Source organism: Cyprinus carpio, chromosome B3 (assembly GCF_018340385.1).
Source record: "Cyprinus carpio isolate SPL01 chromosome B3, ASM1834038v1, whole genome shotgun sequence".
NCBI lineage: Eukaryota > Metazoa > Chordata > Actinopteri > Cypriniformes > Cyprinidae > Cyprinus > Cyprinus carpio.
The window spans coordinates 32239356-32263783 of NC_056599.1; the positions used below are offsets into that span (position 1 = coordinate 32239356).

Below are 24428 nucleotides of genomic sequence, written 5' to 3' on the forward strand. Positions count from 1 at the left end.
AGTGAAGGTGACCAGAGCTTCATTATGCCCCCGATCTGCCAAAATGAAGTGTCTCCCACCTCGATCTATCGCTGCCTGAGAGAACACACTGGATATAAGAAAAATACATCAACCTCATGCATGCTTGCCAACTCTCAAGCTGATATAAGCCACATGGGCTTATAGACTGAAACACACACTGCATCAGTCACAAGCTCAATCTTTTGACCTCTTGATTTCTATAAATAAATAAAAAAATCTTGATAACATTATAAGTAGACCTAAAGAACAGTACAAAATGAAAAAAAAAACAGAGGCAGGTCATGACCCCTTTAAATAAGCAGAAATGTCCTGTTACACACTTACAATGGCCATAAACATTAAAATACACTATGAGTATATGTGTCTGCCACTTATCATATGGTGAATTACACACATTAATATGATCACCGCAGTGATCAAAAATGCTTACTAAGAATGCAAAAATAAGAACTGATCAACGAATGAAGAAAAACAGAGGTACGTAAAAATATATTTATTGTTTCATTCTTTCGTTCCCTGCCAGGTGTTTTATGGGCCCTGTTATTGGTGGCAACATGCCATGTTACATATTCATGATGAGCAGATGAAAGTTGTATTATGATTATATGCCATGCAACAGAGAAAATCTGATACAGAAAAAACTGAAAATGGCATCGGTTCTTTAGTATAACCTGCAGCATGAAAACAATCAGTTTAAAACCCAAAACACAAACTTTTGACAGTTTGCATAAGCAAAAGTGCAAAACATGTGGATTAAGGCCTTCCAGAGAACCGAAATGCTACACCACGGCTGTTCATGTAACAAACAAAACATTAAATTAACAGAGCCTGCGTCTTAGACCACTACCACGGTCTGGATTTCCATTTCGTCGTGTGAAGCGATGACATACTGCTCCTCTTGCTCCATTGTCTCAACGTTCTCAGCTGTTACCATGGTAACTGTGGTGTGGGGCGTCTCCACGGCGCCCTCTGTAGTCGTAGTGAGGATGGTGCCGTCACTTAAGGCATTTGCGAGTGTCATTGCCACCTGCTCGGTCAGGCTCTCAGGTGTGGCGATGGTGATGGTGTCTCCACAGTCCGAGATGCCTGGGGTCTCGTCTGCGGCCACGTTGCGCACGATGATCTGGTGGCCTCCGTGTGATTGGCTGACGATCTGCTGCACCACCTTCATGATGTGACTGTCCATCTGAGGTCAGACACGTCGATCAATACGGTTACTCCATTTGGATGACAAACTCCTTTTTAATCTGGCTTAGAGTCCTGCAACGGGTACCCACGCATAAAAGTGGCTAAAATGGGTGGATTGTGACATTCCTAAAATTCACGGGCGGGGATGCGGGCCGATAATTAACTCCTTGCGGGCGGGTAGTAGCGCGGATGAAAAATATGTGCAATATTTGTATATCTAAATTACCATTAAACATACGCAACAACTATATGACATTTGACCCATCACGTCACCACCACTGCGACAGTGCGACTTTTGTTGATGCTTCTCATAGCCTAGTAAGGCTATTGTTTGTGAGCGACAGGCTCAGGTAGTATTTTTTCTTGTTCTTTTTTTTTTTTTTTCATTAATAGGTCTATTTGTGTATAATTATCAGGTTCCATAGCCTATTAAGGTGCCCGATGGTAGGCTACTTGAATGGCGCAAAACAAAGCGCACTTTAGCCTGTTTCATTAGCTCATTCATGACGCTGTTGTGATGTTGAGAGAGGTGCGAGATAAAAAATAAAGCACTTTAACTGGAATGATTTTAGCATGTGTGATTTATCGCGGGCACGGATCGGGTAACGGGCCAAATATTAACGGATCTGGGCGGGAGTGGATTTAATTTTGATATTATCACGGGTGACGGGTCGGATCTGGTGCTGAACTTTGCGGGTACGGGCGGGGGCGGGTCTCCAAAAATGGACCCGTGCAGGACTCTGATCTGGCTATTATTAGCTTTAAGTTTACACTGATGCGAGGGAAATTTTAAAAATGACCTGCTGCTGATTATCTTGAATTATTGCCACTTCCTCCCCTTGAGCTGCTTCATCAGCTGGCGCCTGAGAAAAAAATTCTCCCGGGGGGGTCAGAATTTCTTAAAAGAAGAAATATATTATACTTTTATTTAGCAAGGATGCATTAAATTGATCAAAAGTGCCATTAAAAGTTACAAAAGAAATCTTGTTCTTTTGAATTTTCAATTCAAAATCATGGTTTCCACAAAAGTCATATGAAGCAGCACAACTGTTTTCAACACTGATAATAATAAAAATGTTTCTTGAGCAGCAAATAAGCATATTAGAATAATCTCTGAAAGATCATATGACACTGAAGACTGGAGTAATGATGCTGAAAATTCAGCTTTGAATCAAAGAAATCAATTACATTAAACACAAAAATGCAAAAATATTTCACTGTATCTCTGAGCAAATAAATGCAGCTTTGGTGAGTATAAGAGACTTATTGCAAAAACATGACCCCAAACTTTTAAATGATAATGTAACAAGTGGTGGAAGATAGTGAAAATCAAAAACTATTGCAGATGTATGTAATGATGAAAAGAAAATGAAATTAATTAAAACAAAAAAGACATAAACCTGGTTAGATTTTTCTTCATAATTAATTACAACCCATTTTAATAATTTTATTGATCTTTTCTGTTTAATGTATATGTTGTTCATATAATAATTTTCATATCATTATATCTACACACATATTAGTCACCTCAGCACATCAAGTCACATGACAAGCATACATAGCCCACGGCTTTAATTTTGGCCATCCATATTATTTATTATAAAATATAATTAAATATACACTAGTGTTTGAAAATTTGGGGTCGTATTGTACAATCTCAGCCGACACCTCCTGCTCCTCAGAGCTCCCCGCCGGTTCAGAGTCCTTCTGCTGCACAGCGAAACAGCCTCCTGACCACACACACACACACACACACACACACACACACACACACACACACACACACACACACACAGTCACTGTTAGACTTCATGATGTCTGAAAATAGCTTAAATGAGTCTCTCCAGTGTTCTCATATTTTAGAGAGGAATTCCATAAATATAAAAGTTTTTATAAAAGCTTTTTATTATGCTCACCAAGGCTGTATTTATAGGATCAAAAACACAGTAAAAACAGTAATATTGTAAACTATTTGAATAGATTTTAAAATGTCATTTATTTCTGTGATGCAAAGCTAAATCTTAAGCATCATTACGCCAGTCTTCAGTGTAACATGATCCTTCAGACTATAAGTTGCTTTCGATAAAAGTGTCTTTCTAAAGAAATGCAAAAAAAAGCAAGAATGTAAATTTTCATTACTTTAAAGAAAATATATATATATAAAAAACGTTAAAGTTATATAGTAATAACTACAACTAAATAATACTATCTAGACATTTCTAAAAACAGAAAATATACAAAATAAATCTAATTCAAAATATTAACTAAAACAATAAAACTATATGAACCATACACTGGTTTACAGTCCATTTTGTCATTTCACATTTCAAGAGATGCTTAAAAATTCAATTCAATACAAAACAGTAGTAGTCTCTATTATAAACAAAATGTTAGTATGTTAACAAATAATAATAAATGTTTCTTTAGCAGCAAATCAGTATATTAAACTGATTTCTGAAGGATCATGTGACACTGAAGACTGGCGTAATGAAAATTCGGCTATGAATCTAATGAATAAATGTTATTTTAAAATATATTGAAATGCAAAACTGGTATTTTAAATTGTAATAATATTTCACAACATTACTGTTTTTACTGTATTTTGGTGAGCTTAGATTTTCATAATTATTAACTACAATCAATTTTAATAATTTTATTAATAATAAAATTAATAATTATTTAATCATTCCAGATAGCCACATTCTGTATATGGATATCATAAATTAAAAAAAAAAAAAAAAATTTAGGATATCCATATAGCGAATCTGTTCTTTAGCAGCTTATATTTAGGACTTTTAATATCCCAGAAAACATTTTATAAGTCCTACTTATGTTTACTAGTTGTTTTCTAACATTCACTTCAGTTTAGACATGTTTATGAACCTTTAGCTCGCAGGTGACGGTTGAGCGTGCCATGCTCAGCAAAGCCCCGGCCACACTTTGAGCACTTAAAGGGCTTTTCTCCAGTGTGATGTCGGATGTGCCGCACCAAAGCGCTCTTTTCCCGGAAGCCACGGGAGCAGTGCGGACACACATATGGCTTTTCCTCACCATGAGTGCGGTGGTGGACCTGCAGAGCGTTCTGGAACACAACAGACATGCGATGGTTTAAAGATGACAATGTAAAACCTAAGGACTGTGTTTGCATATTGTTTTTGCATGTTGACCTCACCTTGGTCTTGTAGCTCTTCTCACAAAAGCTGCAGTGGTACGGCCTCTCGTCTGAATGCGCTCTCATGTGTTCCCGCACGTGTCCAATGGCTTTAAACTGTTTGCCGCACTCTCCGCATTTGTAGCGTCGCTCGCTGATGTGCGTCTCCATGTGTTTCTTCAGCACGTAGCCCGTCAGGAACTCCTTCTGACATGTTAGGCACTTAAACGGCTTGTAACCTGAGGAAAGAAAAAAAACATTCAGAGACCTAGCTATTCCACAAATATCATAAGATTGTTAATGAATAAACGGCTTTGAATGGGGCGCACCAACATGCCCTTTGACATGGAGCCTCAGGTAGGTCAATGTCTTGAACATGCGCTCGCAGTGAGGACATTTGTATAACTTTAACTCCACAGGTTCGTCTTCTTTCACAGACGAATCCTACAATGGATAAAAAAAAACAGTTGGAAGTCTCATTTGTGTTGTTTTATTGAAATAAAGCATGCCGTCACAATCTAAGAAACTCACTTGTGTTTCCTCGGCCACGGTCTCCACACATTCCTCCGTCACCTGGATCTCAGTGAGTCTGGCGTCAGTCTCAGGACCCTGCAGGACTGCTTTAGGTGAGCGGGCCTCTGCCTGCTCGGCAGCCTCGGTGGCTTCGGTCTCCAGCGCGATGCCAGAGTTTATGATGGCCTGGCAGATTAGATTGTCGGCTTCAACCACAGTCGCAGTTTGAGGCTGAGACACGACCTGTTAGGGACAGAGGAGCTTCAATAACGCTAGTGTGAAACGAGCTACAGCTTCTAAATTTATAAACAAATGTGCTTGTACTTTTCCAAACATCTGCATTTGTTCAAGTTACTTCTTACAAATATTCTTTTTTGTGGGGCTTTTAGTTTACTTTTTTAGCTGTTTTAATATTATGTATGTAACACTTAATAAGGTAATAAGGTTGAATTTTTTAACAAATAATTGAATTTTAAAGAACAGCCACCACAAAATTTAACTTTAGCACCTCTTTTTACTTTGAGGTCGTTCTGAGGTTAAATAGTATACAGATTTAAAAGCATAAGATATAGTTTAATAGCTGTGATACTGTTTTTTTTAAATCAAATCTCTGCATAGCTATGACAGGAAACACTGGCATCTAACAATGCCTTGGGAAAAAAGAAAAAAGTCTTAAAAAATCTTTAAAAAATAATGTTAATCTAGAAAAATGTGTGCTGTTCAAGTGTCTGTGTGGAGTGTGGAGCATGGTGTTGAGTGTTGATTATGGAGATGAAAGGTTATTCGTTTATTTGTGTGCACTTTTATTTATTTTCAGTGTCAATAAGAACAAAACACGCTTTTGTGTGCTTTCTGCCGTCTCGGTCTCTGTGAACTTAAGCGCGAAACTCTGTGTATATCTTTGCCTTACAGACATTAAAAATATATCTACATTTAGTGAAATGTCTACTTTCAAATGAACCAATTCAAATGGAAAACAAATATTCTCAGATGATGTAATCTGTATGAAACATGCATACAGGCGCATCACTACTGCGGAGATAACAAGTCAGTGTCGCCGACTTCATCTCTTAAACCTAAACCAAAGAAAGCACTAGTTTATCAAATTATTCAAATGTTAATGTAGTCTCCTTACTGTTTTTCCCTGACACATTCATAATCATTACTTCAGCCGGTGTGCTGTTGCAAGCTTTATGTGTGTGCTTGAGCGCTTATTCTGCAATTAAAGGCTCATTATAATGATTTTAATGGTTTATTAATAAACATGCAATTAGTCGACTAATGCTTAAAATGAACTACTAGTCGACCAGAAAAATCCTTAGCTGAGGGCAGCCCTATTTTAGAGCAGTCAATGCAATTTAGGAAAGAAATCAATCAAATCTGTTACAACCAAAAATACAACTGAACTGTTCATGTTTTTTTGAATTAGTGAAATGCAACATGCTTTTCTGCACCAAAAATATTTGTAATCAGCATGCTAGTTTTGTTAGTCTCACACCTGTTGCACTTGTCCTACCACCTGGATCTGGATGATTTCCTGACCAGCTTCCACAACCCTCACGACAGGAATTTGCTCCTTCTCAGGTTCAGGAGATGACGGCTGAACTTCTAGAATGAAAACAGCAATACAATCAGAAAACCCCATGCGAAAAATAAATCTTGATCATGGCATGAACAAACCAGCTAAAAATGTCAGCATGAAATGAACATTCACCATCAGTTTCTGAATGCACATTATAGATCTTATCGATTCATGCATTTTTTGACCTCGCAATACTACTTATACTAATACTAATGTTGTGTATGTTTGTTCGCGCTTGCCTTTAAAATCGACACGTACTTCGCATGTCTACATACTATGCACGCGCATGATGTCACCGTATTGGGTTTTTACACGGAAACGGTAACGGTGCCGTTTTCAAAAACGTGCACTTTGAAAAACGTTTTCAAAAATCTGCATTTTCAGCAAGCGGCAACCTCCCGCTCTCTCTCGTGAAGCCAACAAGGAAGTGACTAAAACTGCAATTTATTGACTGGCCGCTTGAGGCTGGCTGCAAAAGGTAGTTAATCCTATAGACTCCCTATGTTAAAATGCCCAACTTTACAGCAGTAAAAAACATGTTTACAGCCTGGTTCAAAAAATGATTTTGGTCTATATAGCTAATTTTGCCCTTCATGACAACTGTGAGGGGGGTACATTTTTTTTATAACTCATCTGTTTAAATTATATTAAATATATAAAGTTCTGCATAATTAAGGGCGTGGCCACTTGAGTGACAGGTGGATTGCCGCTGGTGTCACCGCCGTTGCGCTAGGTGGGCGTGGCTTCAGCAACCAGCTCCCGCCTTTTTGCCCATTTTTGATGATCTGGGAGTGTCATGCGGTGATGCACTGCCAAGATGGCGACGGCTGGCTCCGCCTACTTTGAGCTTAAAAAACGCTCTTCAGAAAACTACGGGTGACGTCACAGACACTACTTCAATGTTTTTAAACAGTCTATGGTTTTCAGTCCCCAAAATGCGGTTATCGTGTAAACGCATTAAAAGTTTCCTGTTTTTGGCTGAAAATGTTGTCATGTAAATGGCCCCTTAAAAGAAAAGATCCATTGCTACTTCCCTTTTTTGAGACTTTAAGCTTGTAGCTATTGTTAAATGACACCCTCCTGTCACTGAAAAGGTCATGATGAAAATACCTTTCCGAACTCCATCCTTGCTGACAAGTATCTCTTTACACTGACTGTAGCGAATCTTCTCAGTGCAAGGCGTAAGAGACTTCAGATGTCTGGTTAGAGCTCCGGACTCTCTGAACGCCAGGCCACACTGACTGCAGCGGTACGGACGCTCATCTGCCAAAGGAAATGATGTCAAAATACTGTCAAAGACTTGCATAGATAACTTTCACAACTCAGCAGAGTCCAATACGAGGACACTAAGTCTTACCTGTGTGCCGACGTTTGTGTCGGATCAACGAACCCTTGGTCCTAAAAGCAGTCTGGCATATTTCACACTTAAAGTCCTTCTGATCGGTGTGCGTGAACATGTGGGTTCTCAGAATATTTGTCTATAAATGGATCGAATTTATAACTGGAGTGAGTTTTCCTTGCATATTCGCAAATAGGGTAAGTATTCAAATGCATAAAAATGATGTAATATTGTACCGTTTTAAAGGTCTTCTCACATATGTTGCAGATGTATCGTCCCTCTGCGTTTAACTTCAAAACGACTTTTGCAGAACTGGAACTGTCGTCCTCGCTTGCAGAGCGGCTTCTCTTTTTTCCTCCAGCTGCTGCTTTCTCTCTCTTGTCTAAAGAACAAAGCGACCCAAACAAAGACCCAAAGGTAAATTATGTTCTTTTCAGACCCAAATGATCCCATTGTACAGTTTGTATATAACAATAGAGATCAGATGTCTTGTTCGGCCCTGGTCCTGTTCCATTACATCTGGGACATCTAGTCCCTCAATACAATGAACGTGACATTATATTGACTTTACTAAATAAAAAGTGCAGTACCTGCATTCGATGTGCCCACTTCATCAGATGAACTATCATTTTCACTCAATTTCACATCAGTGGAAGCACCTTCATTTGGGACAACATTTGTCTGAGGGAGGAGGCAGACAGATTAACCCAAAATTTATCCTTAGCTTACATTTTGCACAGCTTCTTGGGTCTATGATGCAGATAAACTACTGTTCAAAAGTTTGGGGTCTGTAATATTTTTATGATTTCGAAAGAAGTGTCTTATGCTCAGCAAGGCTGCAATTATTTGATCAAAAATAATAATAATAATAAAAATAATGTGAAATATTTTGACTATTTGAAATAGCTATTTTCAATCATAATGTATTTTAAAATGTAATAAATTTTTGTCATGCAAAGCTGAATTTTTTATCATCATTACTCCAGTCTTTAGTGTCACATGATCCTTCAGAAAGCATTCTGATTTTCTGCTCAAGAGATATTTATTATTATCAGCAATGCATTTTGTTAAGAATTTTAGTAGAAACCATGATATATTTTTTCAGGATTCATTGATGAATAATAAATATGTACAGTGACAAGTCAATCACTCTGGACACATTATGCGCTAAAAAGAGGACCGATATAATAACACACAAACCTGACAGTCCTGCTGAGGATGCTTGCAGCTCCTGCTGAGTTTATGCTGGATGAAAGCATCCAGAGCGGAGAACTCCTCCAGACATCTCCCACATTTATGAATATCCTCATCTGAGCGGGAACACAAAAAAAAAAAAAATTATATCTCACATCAGTTTGACAGATCATGCATATTGCAAAAGAATCTGTGTGAAATAAACAAATATTTATCAATCTAAAACAATCAAAATTTCCCACAATTGTGGCATCAACTTTGCATCCAATATTTTAAAATTAAAAATAAATATAAAATATAAATGTTAACATTTTAAAATGTTAAATATTATTATTTAATAAATCATAATAGTATATTATAAATGAACGTTACAATACAACTACTATAATAGATTTATTAATGAAACATTACAAATATACTATTATATTTTCATTAATATTTGGGATTAGTTTTTAGTTTTACATTTTCATGAGTTTTTGTATTACTATAAATTCTATTTATTAATAATTATTATTTATTTCATTTATTACTAAATATTACTTGTTTAAAATGCCTCTTACAAAGACATAGCACTCATCCATAAATATTTAAAATGTCATTTTGATCACAGTATGCTGTTTAAAAAAAATAATAATAATTTGAGGTGCAAACGACTTGTGGAAATTGTGTTTTCAGAGAGTTATTTTCTTTTATATATATATATATATCCATAAATATTTAAATATATATATATATATATATATATAATTTGAGGTGCAAACGACTTGTGGAAGTTGTGTTTTCAGAGAGTTATTTTCTTTAAATGTAAAAGTAAAATTCCATACGTGACTAAACACCTAAAGCACGTAAATCCTGCTAGAAACGGTAACACCGGACAGTCTTGGTGTTGTGAGATCTTCGTCCAGTACAGATCGATGCTAAGCAGCATTAGCAGCAGCCTAAACATGTTTGTCAAAAACAACACTGCGGCTAATGGGGACTCTTCTAGCAGGACAGAACGAGCCAAAGTCAGGCCCACACATTCACTCGCAATTTAACTTCGCGACTGTGTCCCGTCGCACTGGTTCTACCTTCGTCTCCGAGTGTGGTTTGGATGGTGATGATGTTGCTATGCTCCGTTTGCTCGGTAACTGTTGCTGCCGTATTATTATTTTCTTCAGTCATGTCGCTCCAGACCTCCGTCTTCTGTCGCAACGCTTCAGCAGGGAAAACATGGCGGATTTACGACCTCGTAGTCATAACAACAAAAGGGCGGCGAGGGGAGGGAGAAGAGATTCATAATAAAGGCGCGCTCATCTTCTCCAGCCAAATCGGTTCTTTTGAACGATTCAATTCAAAGAGTCGGTTCAGCGATTGGCATCCATAATCGAAAAACACTGCCATTTAAGCGTATATTATTTTATGCTATTTTTAAGTTTTATGTTTTAAATGTAATTTCACGTGTTCCAGAATGAGTTTGTGTCGTTATCTGTTTTAAACCGATGAGGGAGCTTAACAGTTACAACAGCACTATTTGCGACTTGATTGAAGTTTTATCAAGCACAAATGAAACAGAGATAGCTTTATTAAATATGATTAGTTTGTGAATCTTGCAACGACCGAACACGAATCGGACTGGCTTTGTGAACTGGTTGAATTAATCAGAAGATCCGATTCAAAAAGAATGATTCGCTCACGATTCGGACTTCGCTCCATCAATCGATTCGATTAACACACCAGTAAATATTCTTATATTTAAATTTATTAAAGACGGCAACTTAATGTCACACCACAGTGTCATATATTTGATAAAGCAAAAACTTGTATAACTGTGATGATAATCACCATGGAATGTAATATCTGAATTATACTGAAAGCATTGAAACCATCAAAAAATTTGCAGTAATAAACTAAATACAAAATACATTCCCCAATTTTTATTTTATTTTGTTGTAAACACACACACACACACAAATAAATTAAATTCAGCAAATTATGTTGCGTTATTGGCATTGTGATAAGCCTGTAAATTAAACATAAGCTCCATATTTCCAGTTTTAAAGTTTTCTGAGGTAAATGCTTCTAAAGCTAATTTAGAACTATATGTGTAATAGTGATAAAAACACTAAAGATACTTTATTCAAGGCTCTCACTTGTAACAAGATTCCACATTCTGCAATTGTACAATATTTCTGCTCCTCAAACTGCACATTTTGTACATTTTGCATGTCAAAGACATGACGTTTGGTTACGTTCCATCCCTACACATTGAAAAAAACACAAAAAAACAACATTAGCTGTACCAGTGTCACTGCAAAGGCAAATAACTTTCATTATTTTGAGTCAACTCAAATACAGATGAAATAAATGCATTGATGCATAGTGTAGTGAGTCCACTTCTTCAAGAAGTGCATGCCCAGTGTAATTAGAGAACTTTAATGCAACTTTTCATAATCTAGTCATCACTTCCAGCAAAGCCTTCAGGAAACAAGCAAGATCCCTGAGGTTGAAAAACAGTAGGAAGTTTGAATGCTACATTTTGGGATGTCCTTCCTGTTGGTCGTCTTGTCTGTTTCACCTCATTTTTGAAGGATCAACCTTTGGCTGTCCATTGAGTTTAATGATTCGTTCTACATCAACCACCATTTCATGAAGTCTTTCTATGTGTTCATTCACATTCTCCTCCAACCACTCCTCTAACGTGTCTGGGTAGAAGATTGCCTCCATATTTTTGCGGAAAGTCAGTAAAAAGGAATCCCATTCATCCATCAATCTGACAAGAGGGAAGAACGCAAAATATTTAGGCTACTATATTTCCTCTTATGTACCTCACAGCATAAACAAGCTTAACCAGAAATTCTAGTTTATAATAATCACCTACACCTGCAAACATTCGATGTTTGCACCAGTGTTATTTAAACATCATTAATAAACCATTACATTTTTTTTTACTAACATTATGTATTAGTTTTTAATTTTTCTATTTTCTGTTCTCATTATAATTTCGGTTAAAGTTTTAGGAAATTTCTTGTGTGTTTTTGTCATTTTTTTATTATTTTTTCTACACAAATCAATCTGATTTTTTTTTTTTTTTGGTAAATTCTGATACAGACTAAAACATTAATGAATCTTTTAGACATTATTTATGAAAAATTCCTGACAAATTCGTTGAAAAAAAAAAACAATTTACTATGGCTCTCTATGACTGTGGGAACCCTGTATCCAAAAAATAACAACCAATATGTTTTATGAGAAACATAAAAACAATACTTTTGCTAATAAATGCATCAAATGATATGCGAGTGCTACAAAAAGCATACTTTTTCAGTCCATCTTTGAAAAATGCAAGATTTCGAGGGTTTGCAAAGCTGCGTTTGCGATGATATGGACTGAATGATCCCTTGACATGGCTGCAAAACACAAGACGAACAAAATGTTAGCACAAGCTACAAAAAGTTCAAGACAAAGAACTGAATGCTTATGCTGCGTGTGAATGTCATTTGAGCTCATGTTAGGTCGCACAGAATCACTCACTAGCTTTGCATGATCTTTTTAACTGAACTCTCGAGGTTGTCGTTGAGCTTCTTCACCATTTCATAAACATCTGAGCCAGGAAAGGATGCACCCTTACTGCAGGACAATCAAGAGAGTATCCTTTACAAACATCACAATCTATTCAAATAGGTCTATATAAACAAGTTCATACCACTCATTGTTGCTCAGCTCAACCTGACACCCAAGGAGGCGCTGCACCTCCTTCTCTGCCTCCGTATCAAATGAACCTAATGCAAACAAAACACTTTGTAGTACATCACATATGATGTTAGTCTACTCATTTATGAAACAGCATGTTACATACTCAATCCCTCCAGAAATAAAACGTGTTTCTTCAGACACTCACCGTATTTCAGCGTCTGAAGACAGACAGCCAGAGAAGGGATGGCCACAGGGAGAAGCTCACACAGCACAGTGTGATGCTCATATTCAAAGCACACAGCTTTATTAATGCTCTAGGTTTGGAAGGTCCTTTACAGTTTGTATAATGGCATTGCACAAATATATTTGAAGAAACAGTTCTGTAAGCTGCAGGCTTACCTCTGCCAGCCAGTCAGAGCAATGCCTTGGAATCTCACAGACTTGTACTGAGGCATGGATTGAATGACTTTCTGCCACTGTAGGTGGTTTTTTAAATGGTGACTGATTGGGGTCCATTTCTGGTCAATTCCAGAGGCTCCTTTGAAAGCGCTAGCAAACCACACCCCTTTGAATCCAGCCTGTTCATACTTAGAGATATAGTTACCTACAAACAACATGTAAAAACAACCTTTTTACATTATTACTATATTTATACACCGATTTATATATACATATATAATATTAATATCATTTAAAAATGTTTTTAAAAATGAAGTATTTAAATTTTAAATAATTAATGTTTTTTTTTATAAAACGGATAGTTCCGGTCCTTGATTCTGATTTTTTGAGCCGCGTTCGAAGCTGATGTAAATTACTCTGCAAACATACACCTTTGTTTACTTCTGTGTGTTCACTTTGTTGGAACCACACCTGTTTCTGAGGAACTACCGCTGATCTATAATAGAGATATATATCGATCAGCGGGAACTACATTGTTCGGTGGAAGAATACTGTTTTTATTAATGTCATTACACTTTATTTGCTCTGTTTTATTCTGTGAAACCTTGGAATAACCGTTTTCTTGGGGATTATTGCTTTAGTTGTTTATTTTGCGATACCTTTTCCAGGATTCTTTGATTAATAAAGTTTAAATGAACATAATTTACTAATCTTTTTTAAAAAATTGTAAATGTCTTTCCTGTTAAAGGCATTAATTGAATGCATCCCTGCTGAATAAAAGTCTATTTCAAATTTATTTAATATAAAAAAACTAAAATATATCATATATTTTACGTATTTAAAAACATAAAAACTTACTAAACTCCAAACCTCTGAACCGTAGTGTACATGTATAATTGCTCATATTGCCTATGAGTATACTGATAAGTAATAACGTGCTATATTTGAAAAAATAAAATTTTTAAAACTCAAACATATATTTCAGATCATTTCATAGATTAGTTTTGAATATTTCTATGAAAGATTACAAAGAGAAACCTATTTCCTCTGAATGATTTGCGCGGATGACTCGTTCACAATAAGGACGATGTTTAAAGCTTATAAATCAGGTCAGTATTTTCATACGAGAAGCAGAACAGGGCCTTACCGATCTCTTTCACATCCATGTTTGGGATGTACTTCCATATCATGGGCGATGCAAGGTCCTGCAAACCTGATTCTAAAATGTAAACACCCACATCAGGAACCAAAAAGCACTACTGTGGTCTTGCCACTGTATTTCTCAAAGCTTGAAAGATGCATCAAGCAACATTTTCCACTGTAACAGCCTTTGTCCTGCCATGTAAAGTTACCTCTCACTGTACCTTAGTAACCCCTCTATTTTTAATACTTTACAGAATAAATAGTTTCACAAGGTCACAAATACACCTGTGAATAGGACATCTATAATTTGTTGTTTTTGTTTCATCCACACCATTAGATGTCACTGTTAAGTCTAAAAATGACAGCGCACCCATTAGAAATCCTAACACTGGAATATCAAATACTGTACATTACAGTAAAAGTGGGTTTTACTGGTAATATCTGCTATTTGATAATGGCAAACATACATTTACTGGCTGGCAGACTCTCTCAGCATACCTTTGATTGTGTCAGAGCTAAGTTTCCGAAACATGTCGTCCCACAAGATCAGCTTGATTCCTCTCTTCAGTTTGGTCATGAATTTCCCGACTGCGGTCACATGATTGAGGAACAGCTTTCCCATGTCTCCACTGTTGGCTTCCAACCAGCGCTTCGAATCTTCACTCTCGCCCAGGCCACGTACCTAAATGGATTTTATCCAGCTTACATTTGAAAGGAATAGCTCACTCAAAAACCAAAACATTTTTGTTCCATGAAATACAACTATTTTCAGTGACCCGTGGAGAATAAAGATCCACCGACCTCATCTGCACCAATGTGGAACCACTTTGCTTCTGGGTGCTTCTTCATAACTTGCGTTAACATGTCTTGAACGAGATCCATGCTTCCTTGGGCCTGAGGGTTCAGGCTGTTGGGATATGTTTCCACTTCTCTCAGTTTGAAGAACTTCTCGTGTTTTAAGACAAACTGTGGAATGTGAACAGAAAGACTCTTACATAGTGTACAGTATGCTAATAAAGTGAAATCACAGTGCATCTACAGCATTTGAATGATTTTTGCCTCCACATCAACATAACCACCGTGACTGGTTGTTCCTTCTACTGCTTTACAGAAGTGAAAAAGCACATGTTTGAGATATCTACAGTGTGTGTGAGAGTTAGCTTCTTCTGTACTTGCCTCCAAGTGTCCGAACACCTGCACCAGAGGAATCAGTTCAAGCTTGTGCTGCTTGGCCAGAGACTTAATTTTCTCTATATCTTCCGGACTTTCACAGAAACAATAAAAATAAGCAAGAGAAATAAAGATGAACAAATCATCAGCTTATGATCTCTGAATATAATACTGCAATAGTTCACCTAAATGTCAATCTGTTTCTCGTGTAAGTTTCTGTAACTGGCTTCAGTGGAGTGCTTTTAAATGTATTTACTATTTCTATGGTATTTATATTGTTTTTTTTTGTTTGTTTTTTTTTCTCTTTGAAACTTGACATAATATATGTGCTAATGTTCTTCAGTAATTAAAATAAACCTGAAATAAAAAAATTAAATATTATATGAAAACGCTAAACTTAAAAAAAAAAAAAACTTGCATGAAAATTGGAAATGTTGCTAAAATGTACTTAAAAAAAATGACTAAAACTAAAATAAAAAATAGTTTAAAGCTAAATACAATTATTTAAAATAAACAAAAAAAATGACAAAACTACTCATAAAAATTAAAACTCAAAATATTAAAACACTTAAAATATTCAGAAGTATTATAATAATATAAAATTAAAAAATTAATACTAAAAATTTTAAATCAATTTATTTATTCAGTTGTATTATTATGATGTATTTATAACATAAACATTACAATTAAAATACAAAAAATGAAAACATGCAACAGAACAATTTAAGAAGAATATATATATAAAAAACAGTCACGTAAATGCTACTCTGAAAAGGTAGCATTGCTACTCTAAAAAACATATATTTCTTTTATAATTGTATTTATTAATATATTTTTTTATATATTTTATAATTTTATATTAGTGTATATTTATAATTTATTATATAAATAATACTGGTGATTATTATTCACTGTCATTTTTTTTTTTTAAAAATTTATTTTTGTGTGCAGCAGAAATAACAGCATACAGGTGTGGAATGACATGAGGCTGAGTACATAATGCCAGACTTTCCATTTGTGGGCAAACGGAGTCAAATTAAGCCAGGTTTAATTAATCAGATGCTCAGATGCCGTCACCCACCTGTATGCAAAGCTTGATTTGAGAATGCTGAGCTCCCCCTCATAAGGAAACATATCCTCATATTCCAGCAATATCCCATTAGCACCCAGAGTTGACAGTAGAGGGAATATCTACAAAAGAAGATCAAGGCAAACTTTAAAAAAAGAAACTATTCATACATTTTACCGCATGTCTGCACACATTCCCACCTCTTCAAGGTATTTGACTTTGGGTGCAGCGCCTTTCAGATCCAAGTGCACAATTTTTAATGGATCCATGGGTGTATCATCAGGAATTTCTGGTTCTAACTCCTCTTGGTTTGATTGGATCGTCTCTTTTTCCTCTGGCTGAACCTCTGTGTTGCCTGCATGTTCTTTTTTGACAGGATCCTCCTCATTATGAACCAAATTCAGCTGTGGGATATGCTGTTTAGCCCAGAAGTTACCACCTTGTATGATTTGGTGGGTTTTGACACTCGTGTCTTTCTTGAGCTATGAATAGAAGGTAAATAAAGTTTAATCACGAGCTCGTTCGGGACAGTGAAGCATGATTCGGTGCTGAAGCACGTGTACATGGGGACCCCACGAGAACTGCAAACCTCACCTGGGATGAAAGAAAATTTTCACCATGGCAACAATCACCAAGCAGCCCACTATCAACCTCATAACCTTTTGAGTGTTCATGTCTGCTTCTGTGCAGGCGATTGCGATAAACCCTAGAAATGAAGGCAGGTGTTGAACTCAGGTGACCTTCAAAACAAAATTTGCATTGAAAATCAAGAGACGTAACGAAAAGCTTAAAAACCTTTGCCTGTTTAAATGACAATGACCACGCAACGACCACTTCTAAACACATCAGGGGCCAGTTGCATAAACTCTATGTTATTAAGACAGTGCCTTAAGTCCGACTAGCAGTTGCTTTTATGTAACTGAATTAAAAAAAAAAATATATGACCAGTCTTTGATGGCTAACTTATAAGACCAGTTTAAACCTTTCATGCAACTGACCCTAGTTTATGCATTTAATAATAGCAATAATAATAATAATAACAATAATATATAAAAACACTTTAGAAATGCAAATGAAAACGTGATCTTTTATAAGAAAAATGTATGCATGAATAATCAAAGTAGATAAACAACATAACATGCATTTTAAATATTTTCTCACAATTCGGACTCTTTAGCATTAAAAGAGATTTTTTTTTATCTTGCTCAAATAGCAGACATAACGCTTTATAAATGAATGGATATGTTTATCACTTTAAAGAAACACCGAGATACTTACTCTGTTAAAGAGCATTAATCCTTTAGGTAAGAGACTTGATGAACTTGTGGCTTATGAAGCATATAAAGCAGACATAGATTACTTCCGTGTGTAGTTTTCTTGCTGCAGCAAGTGCATTTGTGTGGTTGAAAGACGCGACAGGCTCAACCTGTTCAACCTGACGTACATGCATGAGGTTATTTGAATTGATAATTTGATGACAAATGGTCGGCAGACATCTTTCTGCACTTGACCGAGCGAGCGAGCACCTGAACGATAACAGCGTGACGGGGAGAGCGTGCGCGTCACGTCGACGCTTTACGGCGCCGGGCGTCCATTGTATCAAACACCGAGGGACCGTAACGACACAAATAAATGCGCACTAAACATAAAGACAGTTGCGACATTATATGACTTAATTTGGTTTAAAAACCAATTACATTTGGATAGTTGTCATAACATGTCAAGAAGTGACAGCGGAGTGCTGTTGTGTTACACGATATATTTAATTTCACGCGGCTTTTTCTCATTCTTGTATAATTATTAATTTTACATGCAGTTTTTATGCTTACCATATGATATATGCTTACTTTTCAAGACAAAACACATATAAATAATATATTTTACCAGTTATATTTTATATAGCAGGTCCAATGTATAGTGGGGTAAAAAAGCATTATTTTAATGTAACGTAATCTCTCTCTCTCTCTCTCTCTCTCTCTCTCTCTCTCTCTTTCTCTCTCTTCTCTTTCAGGGTTTTAAAATAAGGTGTCATTAAATGTAAGTCTTATATGAAAATACGTTATCTTTAACTGAGACATATATAAAATATCTTGTAAAATGCAAAAAAACCCCTCGAAATGGCAAAACTTCGAGGTTGAATCGATAACAGCAGCAGTAAGACACGTGACACCTGTAATAATAGCCAATTTCTTTAAGTCCCGCCCTTAACCTCTCGCTGTTTTCTTTGATTGGTCAGAGCCACTTTCGAGCGGCCTACGATTGGACAGTTTAGAATAATTCACAGACCCCTGCCAACCACTTCGCAGGAATACAAACAGCAGGAAAAAAATGGCGTCGCATTTCAGTGGAGTGCTTCAGCTCACGGATCTGGATGATTTTATCACTCCGTCTCAGGTTGAGTAGATGTTACTGCATTTAACATTTGAAACAGACACGTTATTATCAGTTCAGTGCTTTTACTTTATGTCTATATGATAGGTAAATAACACCGGTCAGCTGATCATGAGCTAAACGCATGTAACATCGTGTAGATAACGATACAGTTTACAAAAGTGACACATGTTTCTGACAAGTTTTTAAGATAACGTGAAGTCTTGTAAATAATGTAAATGCTAATTATCAAGGGCATTCATTTAGTTAGAGTTCCTAAGTTTGGGCCCACTTTATTTGCAAGGTCAGATAATGGAAGTGGCTGTGTCTCAAAACATAAAGAGCTGTCTAAGTAAACTGCTGTGTATAAAAATGCATGTAACGTTACACTTCAGCCACGTTGAAACGTCTGGATGTCACTGCATTAGATAACAAAATATCGAACCACGAGATTTATTTTCAAAAAAAGAAATCGCAACGCATAGTAAAAGCAAAATAGCTTACAAAAGTGAGGTATTATCATATACTACTCAAAATGTATTTTGACACTAATAGTTACTCCTACACCAGTTAATTAAGTCATTGCTGGGTGGGTGGTTGGGGTTTGAAAGATTTTGTTTTTGTTTTTAAAAAGAAGTCTCTTATGCTTAATAAAGCTGTATTTATTTGATAAATACAGTAAAACAGTAGTATTGTAAAATATTATTACAATATGAAATAACTGTTTTCTATTTGAATATATTTGTAAATGTAATTTATTCCTGTGATGCAAAGCTGAATTTTCAGCATCATTACGCCATTCTTCAGTGTCACGTGATCTTTCAGAAATCATTCTGATATGATTTGCTGCTCAAGGAACATTTAATATTATATATTGCAAACAGTTGTTCTTTTTGTGGAAATGATGACCTTTGATAAAAAGGTCAAAAGAACAGCTTTTTTTTTTTTCAAATAGAATTTTTTGCAGTATGCCTTTACTGGCACTTTTGTTTAATTTAATTACTGAATAGAAGTTAGGTATGCATGATATATCGGCCACCATATCAGTATCGGCCGATAAATGCTCGATTTTTCTGTTATCGGTATCGGTCCGATAAGAAAATTTGTCCGATTTCTCTAAGGCGATAAATAATGCATTATTTCCATCAGAAACACTTGACATGAGATGACTTGTTTGCATTATTTATGCATTATGTTATTTATTTGTAAGACTTTTTATGATGAAATTTAGTAATGGGAGAGTAAAACTATTTTTAAAATGTACACTGTTTAAACTAGGCTACTTATGTTGAAGTGTTTGGGATGTGGCTTTTAATGAAGAGAACTTTTTTTTTAATCAGGCTCTCAAAAAGTTTATAAAAATTTGGATATAGATTTATCAGCCAACATATCGGTTATCGGCTTTCAAATAAAAAAAATGATCGGTTATCGGTATCGGACAGAATTTTCCTATCGGTGCATCCCTAATAAAAGTATTAATTTCCCCCATCTTTTAAACCGTAGTATTATACCGAAATCTAATTTAACTAGTGTTCATTTGTCCAGGGAATGGTGTGAAAGCCTGTAAAAGTGGAAAAGAAGCAGGGCAGATCTGTGGCTAAAATCCAGATAGAAGATGATGGCAGTTATTTTCAGGTCCATCAGGTGAGTACAAATGACGTGACTTTGATTCTGAGCCTGCATTGTGGAAGTCGTGTCAGTGTTTCAATCCGTCAGGATATGATAAATAAAATGCTTGTTTCCCAGGCCACGGTCAAAGGGAAAAGTTGGAGAAAGCGAAGATTACTCTAAACGACTGTCTGGCTTGCAGTGGCTGCATCACGTCTGCGGAGGAGAGTGTCCTGATCACCCCAACAGAGTCACGACGGAACTGTATTCGTGTGCTGCGTCAGAATAAGGTGCGTGTTACACTCATTCAGCTTTACTCCAAATGAATGCTTCAGCTACAGCATGTTTGTGTCTGTGAGCAGCAGGTCAGCCAGCGGTAGCGTAGCGAGCAGAAGGTGGTGGTGGTGTCTGTGTCTCCTCAGTCCAGAGCCTCTCTAGCAGCACACTACGGTCTCAGCAGCAGCGAAGTGGCTCGTAGACTCACCGGCTTCCTGAAGAACTTGGGTGAGATTGATTCCACGTTTCATATGACCAGTCAAAGACATCCTCCTGTGTGTATTGAGGTCAAGGAAACTGCATATTGGTCTTTCAGGTGTCTCTGTCACGTGTTTGACACCAGCTTCAGTCGCTCTCATTCAGCCTGTTAGAAAGCCAGAGGGAGATTTCTAGAGCGAGACTTCCAGCGGAAAGGAAGTAGACAAGAAGGCTCTACCGATGCTGGCTTCTGCCTGTCCAGGTAGATGCGTCTGTTTTATTATGGGTCCAATATGGATTTATTTTTGTTAAATGATCTTTTGTGATTGGTTCAGGCTGGATTTGCTATGCTGAGAAGACTCATGGTGACTTGTCATCCCTGCCGTAACATCACGCACGAACGATCGCCGCAGCAGGCTGATGGGTTTCTCTAGGTCAAGGGCTATTTTTGAATCTCAGAAGGTACTAAACAATAAACGTCTGTTCAGAGAGCGGAGGGAGAAACGGCCCCCCGATGCTTGTTTGCCAAGGAACACAAAAGTCTCACTTTTAAAAACATTTTCTGAAAGTGTTTTTAGACTTGATTTGAATTTCGAAAAGGGCCACGTTAGCAGAGACTGCTTTATGCTTTATAGTTGTTTTTGTGTAGTGAAATATCCATTGTTAATTTATTTTTTAAACTTCTTTATAAAACACTTCTTTGGTTCACTTGCACAAAAGCTAATTATATAAAAATACATTTTTTTTTTTTTTTTTTTACATCAAATATTAATGTTAAATTGAGTGACATGCAATTTTCATGCAGAAATTTAAAGCGATACTCCATCCCAAAATGAAAATTTTGTCATTAATCACTTACCCCCATGTTGTTCCAAACCCGTAAAAGCTTTGTTCATCTTCAGGCACACAATTTAAGATATTATGGATGAAAAAAAACAGGGAGGCTTGTGACTGTCACCACTAGACCTGCCAAAATAAATAACAGTGTCAAGGTCCAGGAAAGCATGAAAAGGTTCATCAGAATAGTCCATCTGCCATCAGTGATTCAAACCGTAAACGTTATGGAAGCGACCAAGAATCTTTTTATACACAAAGAAAACAAAAATAACGACTTTATTCAACAATTCCTCTCCTCTGTGTCTCTCCAAATCTGACTAGTACACAGGCGGCGTACGCTCTTCTGTGTCAGCCGCGCTACAAGGATACATTTTTTACGTGTATTTACGCTTTGGTTTGAAAGAAAACAGCGCATCGGCTGGCACAGAAGAGCCAGGTTTTCATCCTAAATATCTTAAATTGTGTTCCGAAGACGAACAAAGCTTTTACGGGTTTGGAACGACATGGGGGTAAGTGATTAATGACAAAATTTTCATTTTGGGGTAGAGTATCCCTTTAACCTTAAAATGATTAATCGCGATTAATCACATTCAAAGTAAAAGTTTATGTTTACATACTATATGTGTGTGCACTGTGTATATTTATTATGTATATATAAATACACACACATACAGTATATATTAAGGAAAAATATGTTAGAATTATATATAAAATCTTTATATTTGTATATAATATAAATTATCTACAAGTATAAATGTAAATACATACAAATATTTGTATCTCTGTGTTTTTATATATACATAATAAATATAGGACAGTACACACATATAACTTTTATTTAAAGGCTTTTAAGGCACTGAGGGAAGCCAGGTATTGTATTAGTTATTATTAATTAAATAATAATTCCAGTAAATGGCCAATAATCAAGCACATAGAAATAAATTAAGAGCAAATGTATTTTTTTTATTGTTTGATTTAATATTAACAACATAACAGACTATTTTTCAGGTCATTTTTTTAATTATTAAATGAGTAATTAGGTTTAATTATGATACATTATTTGAATATTATTTGTTATTAAAATATATGTAAATATTTTTCAATGTTTGATTTAAGTTTTCATAGGATTTAAAAACTAATATTTAATTTCATATATTATTTATTGGAGAAAATTTTTCACCAGGCAACTGTGTGTGTGGTCTTATCCGGCCCTACCAAAATATTACATGTTACGGTGACAAATCAAGGTCAAATGCATTTTGGAATCATGAGCGATATATCAGATGCAGTAGAATGGTAGTTCTAGAACGAGATTTTCATCCTCGCATCTTTTGCTGTTTGGACAGGGGGGGTTGTGGGGGTGGTTGTTTTCATTGCCGGGGGGGACCGCAGCAGATCTAACAGTGAACCGTCATGCCCTGCTATGATAAGAAACATTCGAGGCTTCCAGACCCAGACGTGTCTACCTCAGCGAGTACGAGGACCATTTAGAGGTGGACTGCTGTCATGCACTGTCAGGGTGAGTGATCTATAGGGGATTAAATCATGAACTGAAGCGAAGACGGGATAAGATTATAGCCATAAGTCACCCATCATAAAGTCTATGTGTCTGCTTCATAGGTGAAGTTCTGAAGATAGTTAGTTAGAAGAGGAGAATGTGTCTGCGGGGCTTAAATTGTGTCCTTTGTGTGGCACCTTTAGACACAATGTAAGTTCTGCAGTTTGGCAGTGACACCCAGCTAGAGACTTATGACGACCACCGTTCGGTGATGATCCATCATGTGTGAATGTGTTTTAGGTTCAGTAGTAACATATGTGGGGAGGAGCTGCTGCGTCACGCAGGAAGTGGATCAGGAGGATACCTTCATCACATCTACAAACATGCCGCCAAACAGCTGTTTGGGCTTGAAGTTAATGAACTCACTTACAAGACAATGAAGTACGTATGAACACAGCAGTATTGTTACAAAGATCCCAGATCTGTTGTTCATTCACCATTGTTTAAAAGTGTAGGGTCAGTACATTTTCTTTTAAAGAAATTCAAACCTTTATTTAACAAGGTTGCATTAAATTCATCAAAATGGTCAATATCTCAATTTCAAATAATAAAAATGCTGTTCTTTTTAACTATCTATTAATCAAAGAATTCTGGAAAAAAATCTTTCAGCATTTATAATAATGGGATTTTTTTTTTTAGCTCTAAATCAATATATTAGCATAATTTCTGAAGGATCATGTGACACTAAGACTGAAATGATGCTAAAAATTCAGCTTTACCATCACAGGAATAAATTGTGTTTTGTCACATTAAAATAGACGACTTTTATTTCTAGGTGAATTGTAATAATATCTCACAAACATCACGTGTTTTTCTGTATTTTTGATCACGTCGTGCAATTCAGCGCTTTGGTGGAGACATCTTTCAGAAATATTATAAAAAAATCTAACTGACCCAAACATTTGAATGCAAGGTGAATAAAGATTTAAACTGATAATTACTGTAGACTCATCCGCATAATCATTATAATAGATCCTTTTAAAGTCTTAGGTATGCATGCTACTCTAACGATTCTAAAGGCCAATAAATTTCAGTCCTGCGTAGGTTTCTTCTAAAGAATTGTTTTATTGGCTAGAAATCCTAGAAAGTAGTTCTTTTAATTGACTGGAGTTTATGAATCTATGACCAGATATGAAT

At 36.1% G+C, this 24428-nt stretch overlaps 3 protein-coding genes across 3 annotated transcripts in view; 1 reads left to right on the forward strand and 2 right to left on the reverse strand.

Annotated features, from left to right (window-relative positions):
* Positions 1 to 499: 499 nt before the first annotated feature.
* LOC109076329 (transcription factor E4F1-like) lies at positions 500 to 10245 on the reverse strand. The gene is made up of 14 exons (XM_042720825.1): positions 10059 to 10245; positions 8995 to 9104; positions 8385 to 8475; positions 8031 to 8176; positions 7813 to 7933; positions 7566 to 7718; positions 6372 to 6481; positions 4892 to 5116; positions 4690 to 4804; positions 4382 to 4599; positions 4093 to 4291; positions 2832 to 2939; positions 2010 to 2107; positions 500 to 1207 (listed from the first exon to the last, which is right to left on the reverse strand). The coding sequence occupies exons 1-14, from the start codon at positions 10150 to 10152 to the stop codon at positions 857 to 859; spliced, it is 2139 nt and encodes a 712-aa protein (XP_042576759.1). The 5' UTR covers positions 10153 to 10245; the 3' UTR covers positions 500 to 856.
* Positions 10246 to 10889: 644 nt separating this feature from the next.
* LOC109076330 (hexosaminidase D-like) lies at positions 10890 to 18039 on the reverse strand. The gene is made up of 14 exons (XM_042721406.1): positions 18024 to 18039; positions 17039 to 17184; positions 16645 to 16926; positions 16457 to 16566; positions 15382 to 15469; positions 15007 to 15171; positions 14704 to 14887; positions 14210 to 14281; positions 13062 to 13267; positions 12869 to 12950; positions 12674 to 12749; positions 12502 to 12597; positions 12288 to 12377; positions 10890 to 11740 (listed from the first exon to the last, which is right to left on the reverse strand). Exons 1-14 carry the CDS (start codon positions 18037 to 18039, stop codon positions 11542 to 11544), a joined length of 1812 nt encoding a protein of 603 aa, XP_042577340.1. The 3' UTR covers positions 10890 to 11541.
* Positions 18040 to 18682: 643 nt separating this feature from the next.
* narfl (nuclear prelamin A recognition factor-like) overlaps positions 18683 to 24428 on the forward strand; it is a 12902-nt gene continuing 7156 nt past the window's right edge. Inside the window, 1 exon segment of the mRNA XM_042720826.1 lies at positions 18683 to 18838. Coding sequence (XP_042576760.1) covers positions 18773 to 18838 — 66 coding nt within the window. The 5' untranslated portion in view covers positions 18683 to 18772.

Bases quoted from the DNA above. Each gene is read 5' to 3' on its own strand.
- LOC109076329 (XM_042720825.1), bottom strand. From the start codon at position 10,152: ATGACTGAAGAAAATAATAATACGGCAGCAACAGTTACCGAGCAAACG. The intron at 8,476-8,994 runs GTTTGTGTGTTA...CTCCTCCCTCAG, and splicing joins ATCCTCAGCAGGACTGTCAG to ACAAATGTTGTCCCAAATGA. The intron at 7,719-7,812 runs GTAAGACTTAGT...TTCCTTTGGCAG, and splicing joins ACACAAACGTCGGCACACAG to ATGAGCGTCCGTACCGCTGC.
- LOC109076330 (XM_042721406.1), bottom strand. The intron at 16,567-16,644 runs GTGGGAATGTGT...CTTCTTTTGTAG, and splicing joins AAGTCAAATACCTTGAAGAG to ATATTCCCTCTACTGTCAAC. The intron at 12,378-12,501 runs GTGAGTGATTCT...TGTGTTTTGCAG, and splicing joins AAAAAGATCATGCAAAGCTA to CCATGTCAAGGGATCATTCA.